The following is an 8,327-nucleotide window of genomic DNA, read 5'->3' on the forward strand; positions in this document are numbered from 1 at the left end:
GTTCTGCAGGATATCATCCAGGGGAGTGTAGATTTGTTGTGCCAATTGAAGGGTAACCTGTTATTTCTGTTGTTGAGTTCACTTGCTGACTAACTACATCCATTTTACTTTGCGAGCCTACTTGAGTTTAAATTCCTCTAGTAGCAAGAGACTGGCGGTGTTTCTCAGTTGTTCCCCACAAACGGACCACCAAGTTGTAACTTCACTAGTCAGTATTGGTTTTCCCTAATTGGCGTGCCTATGTATCTAGTTGCCTGCACCAATAAAATTAGCTAGATCTGTGCAGTGCTTTTTATCTCGAGGGGCTCTGCACATGTCTATGTCATGTGAAATTCACAGTGATTGTTTATAATTGATTCTTACTGGATGTGAGTGTATGACAACGATTTGCCGCAGTAAATGTGTCTCTTATGTTGTTCTTGATGCATTTCAAGACCGAGTGTGGCTGGTTGATGCCTGCTTGGTTGTATTTGAGCTGGCAGATTTTCTGCAGTAGATGTGGCCTTCTGTTGTTCTTGATGCACTTGAAGGGTGAGTCTGGCTGGTTGATGACTGCTATGATGTCAGCTGGCCTTCTAGCTAGATTGTATGTGCAACACACACTCCCTTTAGCATTATTAGCGGGCATGACTGCCAGCGTTCATCGGTAGCTAGTCTTGGCATCTCCAGTATTATATTCTCAAGAAACATCGTGTCTCTTTCTGTTTATTGAATAAAACTTAACACTGCCTATGCAACCTTCAACCTTCTTATTTCTGTCCAGTATTCTCCACCATGGATTTTAGTGGTTCTTCAATCTTCAATCTCTGTTATTTTTCATGTTCTTTCTCAGATAACGGGCTGTCGGGGCTCTTTCTGCAACCTTAGTTCATATAAATGTCACATATTTAAAGTTGTAGTCTGAATTAGGCTTCCCGATGCAATACTTTTCTGTTTTGTTCACCCCCCCACCCCCCAAATATAAGCTGTATTTGTTTTAATAATCAAACATTTATACTTTGGCCAAGATAATAGAAAGAAAATAAAATCAATATCTACAATATCAAATCATATCATTGCATGCATCATGAAATAATTTTCCATATTCTATTTATCTGGTATTGGTGCGGGGGCTTCTAGCACTGGTTTTGTCCTTTAATTTTTCTATTTCGTATTTTAGATGTTGATATTTTTTCTATAAACTTGGTCAAACCTAGGAAAGCTTGACTTTGAAAAAAATCAGTACACCTTATACTTTGGAGCGGAGGGAGTATGTTATATCATCCATCTGCTTTTCATGTATAGGTCAGCCAAAATTACCCAAAAACTTTGAGGAAGATACTTGGGCAATTTTGAAGGATGCCATTACAGCCATATTTCTCAAGCAGAAGCTTTCCTGCGATGTTGAGAAACTTTATCAGGTTATTCCTTGTTGTTTACCCCATAAGGTCTGATGCTCCCACGTTAATTTTTAAGCCTGGAATTTTTTTCTTCACAATAGGCAGCTGGTGATCTCTGTCTACACAAGCTAGGGGCAAATTTATACGAGCGAGTCAAGAAAGAATGCGAAATACATATATCAGCAAAAATCTCAGCATTAGTGGGTCAAAGTCCAGACCTGGTTGTATTTTTGTCGTTGGTGCAAAGAACATGGCAAGATTTTTGTGATCAGATGTTGATTATCCGTGGTATCGCTTTACTTCTTGATGTAAAATATGTCAAGAATGTTGCAAATCTTTCTTCAGTGTGGGATATGGGGTTGCAGCTGTTCCGCAAGCATATATCATTGTCTCCGGAGATTGAACACAAAACCGTCACTGGTCTTTTAAGATTGATTGAGAGCGAGAGGTATGCCTACTATTCTGTTGCAAGCTCTTGTGCTATATATAGAAATCTGGTGATCAGGTGTGTGTGTGTGTACATGTGTGGAGATGAACTACTACTGACCTACACCCGGCATAGGTTCTCTTATATAACCAGATGTCTGTTGCTTTCAAATAAATCCGCAGTGTTGCCAGCGTACGTATCTGAAGTAGGATTCATCTTATATTTGATTGGTTTTGATTAACTTAACTTCAACTATAGTCAACTTAATAATATATTTATCATATCCCCACATAGCATATGATTGTGTAGTATTTTTTTTGATGAATCCTAAGCAACAATCCTTTTTGTGATCATTAAATCCTACTATCACCCCTTTAATTGGAATATCTATTCTGTGAAAAATGTGGATCAGGCGAATGATTCGTATCATGGTTCACACTGCTACTAATGCAAGTGAAAAAACACAAATGCTTAATGATGCATATGTGTTCAATATGGGATTAACAAATGTGTGGCCTATACTTTTTTTATTGTGATCCAAATTCATCTTAATGTCAATGGGTAAAGGCTAAATACGGTTACTGAATGTATTATGTCTCTCTCATCGCGTTCTCATGTTTTGATTCACTTGGATTTTTGTCACTGCATCTGTTATATGCATGCTCATCAAATAAACTAACACCAGCCTGTGCAGGAATGTACTTGTCTTCTCTTTCCTGGTCATAGAATCTGTGTTGAAATCCATTATTCTATTATATGTAATAGAGGATCACTGCAATTAAAATTTCTTATCAATTTATTTTATCTTTCCCTGGAAAACTGTTTATTCAAAGATTATTCTTTCCTGATCAGGCTTGGTGAAGCAATAGATAAGACATTACTTAGTCATCTTCTGAAGATGTTTACTGATCTTGGAATGTATTCCGAGACATTCGAAAAGCCTTTTCTTGAATGCACCTCTGAGTTTTATGCTACTGAAGGTGTCAAATATTTGCAGCAGTCTGATATTCCAGATTATCTAAAGCACGCGGAGGTAATGATTGGTTTCTTTTCTTCTCCATGTACTTTGTTCATACTGAACCATGAAAGTCAGGTAGCTTGCAACTGATGGTATTGCATGCGAGTTAATGCAGTCAAGGTTGCAAGAAGAACATGATAGGTGCATTCTGTATTTGGAAGCTAACACGAGGAAGCCACTTATAGCAACTACAGAGAAACAATTGCTACAGCGACACACATCCGCAATTATTGAGAAGGTGGGCATCTGCTTTTAGAATCGTAAGACCTTTTTTGTGGCAAGTAGCCTGAACAAGCATGGTAGAACAGTATTCTTGTTGGCTATAAGATCGATAAACCAATAAGGATGTTCACTTTCTCAGTATTATTTTTATTATGCAACTAATCTATTTTAGCTGCTTCTCCACTTATGAATCTTTGTGTTTCTTGGCGTTTATGTGTGGGGTCTCAGGGATTTACAGTGCTTATGGAAGCAAATCGTGTAACGGACCTGTCGAGGATGTACACCCTTTTTCAGAGGGTTGATGCCATTGAGATGCTAAAGCAAGCACTTAGTTTATATATCCGGGGCACAGGCCAGGGCATTATCATGGATGAAGAGAAAGACAAGGATTTGGTTCCCTTTCTTCTGGAATTTAAGGCATCCCTTGATAAAATATTGGAAGAAAGTTTTGCCAAAAATGAGGCTTTCTCCAATACTATAAAGGAGTCATTCGAGCATCTTATCAATCTACGCCAGGTGGGCCAGATTTTACCATTCTGCTTCATTATATGTATTTCTTTTTGTTGAGTACTAAGTGGATATCTTGTCATGCATATAGTTTGATGTAATAGTTCTTTTTCTTCTATTTTTATTGTTCGTTGGTCAAATATTTATTACTCTTTCCAATCATCATGGGAAGTTGTGGTCAGCATTTTCTTCTCTCTCGTCTATTACTATACAGCTGGGTACTTGTATGGGAATTGTTCGATGAAATTTGCAATAAATAATGTTTTCTTATACATGTCTTGAATTTTCACAGTAGTAAAATACTGATAAAAATTTGATGGTAAAATTGTATCTCAAACTGAATATCAAGCATAAAAAATCTGTGACAGGAGGGAGTAGTAGCATAGAGTCAAAAGACTGTCATCAAGAATCGTCCTCAGTAACCCTGTCACCAGATATTGGTTGTTATGCGCTTTCAAGCATTTGAAACGTTGGTAGGTTAATGTATGTAAAATATGTAATAACCCATATGGAAATAATGGTATTCCATTCGTCTTGAAGAAAGATGCTTCCATATCATTCTAATTTTGCTAATATATATTATTACAGATAATTTATGGATATAGTGATGTGTTAGTAATTTTTTTTAGACGGGAGTATTGTTACACATACAATGCTCTACCGCACTGCAGCAGTTTGTACAAGGCAAAATGGAGCTCCATGGGGTATCCGTTCTTGAATGCAGTGTCACAATGTTCGTGTGCTGTCTTTCCTGTCATATCTTCTCTTTTGGGCCTTGCTAAATCCTACAATTGCTTAATTTACAAACATGGGTCATACTTTTAGTCTTGTACAGCATGCTTTATGTTTCAAGTCCTGGAAATAGCGTCCTGCAGAAATGCAGGGAAAGGCTGCGGTCAGAAGACCCAAAGTGGTCGGACTCTGCGCAAGCGGGAGCTACGTGCACTGGGCTGCCGTTTTTTTCAGTCAGTTGTGAGATTTGATAGGCATAAAGCATGATTTTGGATTTTATGTGATGCATTTTGATGCGCATGTTCTTTCATCACATTGTTAACTGGGTAAAATTGTACGTCGGTCTTAAGACTCTTGAGTACCCAAATTAGTGTACTTATAATTTCTGTCTCCTATGTTTTCTTTTCAAAAGATTAAGGCTGACAGCTTGTCCCCTAACAACAGAATCGACCGGCTGAATTGATCGCAAAGTTTCTCGATGAGAAACTTCGAGCTGGAAATAAAGGTACTTCAGAAGAAGAATTGGAGGGAATACTCGACAAAGTTTTGGTTCTGTTCCGATTTATACAAGTAAGTCTTTGAGCTATTTGATGCAATTATATCCATGGAACTGGTTGGGCTGAGCCTGACTGAAAGCAAATTCATATCAATTGAGGAAAAATGTAGAGATCATCCCAGTTTCTTTTGACACACATGTCTTCAGAACATAGCTTAACTAGGCTGCGGTCTGATGAGCTAGGAGCTCAGATATCTAAGATGCAACATGTACAAATCGATACCTAAATGAGTTTAAGCCCTACCCTCAAAGGTGATATAATTGGGCCTTCCCAGGCAGGGTGATGCTAGGCCAAATTCCAAGATGGCCCATAACGTACATTACAGAGCTAGTAAGAGAAGCTTAGGCCCTAAAACTACTAGTACATAATGTGATAATCACTGCAAAGAACTGTTAACTGAGAATTAAATGTAACAAACCTAAATGTACATCCCTTTATTCTCTAGTGTAAATAAAATAAGTGTATTTTCATCATGGACAGGGAAAAGATGTATTTGAGGCATTCTACAAGAAGGATCTAGCTAAGAGGCTGCTGCTGGGAAAGAGCGCATCTATAGATGCTGAGAAATCAATGATTACAAAGGTAATAATTTCTTATCCGAGGGTTAAGCTACTATTTTACATGTGATCCAAATTATAATGATGTATTTGAGCAACATGTTGCTGTTTGCAGCTTAAAACTGAGTGCGGAAGTCAATTTACCAACAAACTAGAGGGAATGTTCAAGGTAGCATAGTTTTTGTCACTGACGATTCTCTTTTGTCCTGTCTTCTTCTGATGCTTGCTTATATACTATATCCATTTATACTATATATAATAATTTCTTCATATCTCAATTTGGTTCACAGGACATTGAATTATCCAAAGAAATAAATGATTCTTTCAAGCAATCATCTCAGGCAAGGACAAAACTTCCGACTGGCATTGAAATGAGTGTACATGTGCTTACAACAGGGTAAGTAACCTTTGCCCTCACATTTACATGCATTGTAAGAAGCACATTCCATTGATATGACAGTTGTCTAAAGTCTGAGTCTGAAACTGTTACTTGTATGGGCTTTATTATAAGAAGATCATGTAGCTGGTATCTGAATGCAATGGATTAGTGTTAGCATTTGCGGAGCATACTAACATGCAATCATTGATGTTGTCTTGATCATATATATGCGGTTCTGATAAATCAGTTGAATTGCAGCTACTGGCCGACATATCCACCGATGGATGTGAAGCTCCCACATGAACTCAATGTCTATCAGGTTAGTCTGGGCTGACTTGACATGGTCGCAGCAAATTTGAAGTCTGTTTTTGAACCCTTCTCTTTGACAGGATATATTTAAAGAGTTCTATTTGAGCAAGTACAGTGGAAGGCGTCTAATGTGGCAGAATTCTTTGGGTCATTGTGTATTAAAAGTAGAGTTCCCCAAAGGCAGAAAGGAACTTGCAGTGTCACTATTTCAGGTTGGATTATTGCCCCCTCCCCCTCTCGTGGTTTATCATGTGGTAATTATCTGAGAGCAATAACTAAACTCCGATTTTATTCCTTCTATTAGAGTGTAGTCCTGATGTTGTTCAACGATGCACAAAAGCTAAGCTTTGTCGACATAAAGGAGTCGACTGGTATTGAGGATAAAGAATTGAGAAGAACACTCCAGTCACTTGCATGTGGCAAAGTTAGGGTTCTCCAAAAGGTGTGACTCTTTTGTTTGTCTTTGACAAATTTTCGGCATGCAGCTTGGTTAATCATCATTTGTGTTTCAGACACCAAAAGGACGAGATATAGATGATAAGGACGAATTCGTATTTAATGAAGATTTTAGTGCTCCCCTTTATCGCATAAAGGTATATTTCCCCTTAATTTTCTTTGGATGAGAAGGGCAACTTCAGATGGCATCGAGTTTAAGTGTGTAACTAAGGTGCTGTTCTGTATTTGCAGGTGAATGCAATTCAGATGAAGGAAACAGTAGAAGAAAACACAAGCACCACTGAGAGAGTATTTCAAGATCGTCAGTATCAGGTGACTGAACTTGCAAACAGAAACTTTTGTGGTTTAACTGTCAGAATAGGCAGATAAATACACAATCAATTATCCCTGTAAGACTAGTAGTTGCATGGTCGATGTAGCTATTATGCTCTACATTTGCTTGCTCTGCTGATATTATAGTGCTTTATTGCTTATGGTAGGAAAGGTAGTCCTCTGTATAAAAGTCTTTCTGTAGAAATCTGATTGCCAGTCATGTCTTTGGTGTCTTACAATCTCATAGCATAACCTGACCTGGTTCTCTTTATTATATGCAGGTTGATGCAGCCATAGTTCGAATTATGAAGACGAGGAAAACTCTCAGCCACACCCTTCTAATAACTGAGCTTTTCCAGCAGGTAACACTCGGAGTGATTGACATGATTTCCCTGCACCCTTTTCCCTGCCCAGCAATTTGACCTAGTATCTGGTCTCCATTTCCCCCCTTTCAGCTCAAGTTCCCGATTAAGCCAGCGGATATGAAGAAGAGAATAGAGAGCCTAATCGACAGGGAGTACCTGGAGAGAGACCGGAGTAACCCCCAGATATACAATTATCTGGCTTGACAGAAGCATTTCCGTGAAAGAGATGGTCATGTTAATTTTATTTTATTGTCAGAAACACACTGTGTAAAGTAATTGCGTATTGCTGTTCCTTGTTCTCTCACTTTGGGAGTTGTAGCAGTTGCATCTTTTCTGTATACGAACGAGTTTTGGATATAAAAGTTGGGCATCATGCGTACATGAATCCTCACATTTGTGATATTCCCTATAATTCACCACTACGTACACATATTATATGAATATCAGGCAAAACTAAAGCTGACCCAGCAAAGCAACGCAATAGTTCTTCACCAAGTAGAGGGCAATTTACTTCAGATAGCAGATTTCACTGTTTTTTCAAAGCGAGCAGGTGCTCGTGCAAGATGAATGGATAAACCGCTTGCAAGAAAAAAGATCAGTAGATAAACGAAAAGAAAGACAACAGAAAAGGATTTGCCAAAAAAAAAGACAACAGAAAAAGAGGGAAAGACCATATAAAAAAGAAGATAAAGAGAGAGATGGCGAGGCGCAGGCGTCGAACCCTTGCCCTCTTGAGTCAAAGAGAGAGATAAGCTCAAAGCGACTAGCCATCCCGACACACGGAGATGTAGGATATTTTGTACATGACAGGCCTATAGATACTATCTAGACAGACTTCAGTTCAAATTCAAATGTCGCCCGGCAACGGCAACGGCAACGGCGAGGAACTCCACAAATTGAGATGGAGCTTCGCTCCGCTCGGCAGCTCGGCACTTGGGGCCGCTTCCAAGCAGAAATCGGTGAGAGATTGGGAGGAGGCACTCCTCCTCGGCCAGCCGCGGGGCTCTGGGCTGCGCGTCGGCCGCACCGGCGAGGCGGGAGCTGGGCCTCCCTCCTGCCAATCCAGCTCGCTGCCGTAACCGCCCGCCCCCTCCCATCCAATTCCTC

General features: G+C 39.3%; 1 protein-coding gene across 1 annotated transcript; it reads left to right on the forward strand.

Moving 5' to 3' along the window:
• The first annotated feature begins 1,163 nt into the window (after positions 1–1,163).
• Positions 1,164–7,599, forward strand: LOC123105325 (cullin-4). The gene is made up of 16 exons (XM_044527372.1): positions 1,164–1,400; positions 1,481–1,827; positions 2,659–2,839; positions 2,940–3,062; positions 3,275–3,562; positions 4,730–4,855; positions 5,323–5,424; positions 5,515–5,568; positions 5,690–5,796; positions 6,037–6,097; positions 6,168–6,299; positions 6,392–6,529; positions 6,600–6,680; positions 6,775–6,855; positions 7,137–7,217; positions 7,311–7,599. Exons 2-16 carry the CDS (start codon positions 1,652–1,654, stop codon positions 7,422–7,424), a joined length of 1,845 nt encoding a protein of 614 aa, XP_044383307.1. The 5' UTR covers positions 1,164–1,400; positions 1,481–1,651; the 3' UTR covers positions 7,425–7,599.
• The last annotated feature ends 728 nt before the right edge of the window (positions 7,600–8,327 follow it).

Source organism: Triticum aestivum, chromosome 5A (genome assembly GCF_018294505.1).
Source record: "Triticum aestivum cultivar Chinese Spring chromosome 5A, IWGSC CS RefSeq v2.1, whole genome shotgun sequence".
NCBI classification, from domain to species: domain Eukaryota; kingdom Viridiplantae; phylum Streptophyta; class Magnoliopsida; order Poales; family Poaceae; genus Triticum; species Triticum aestivum.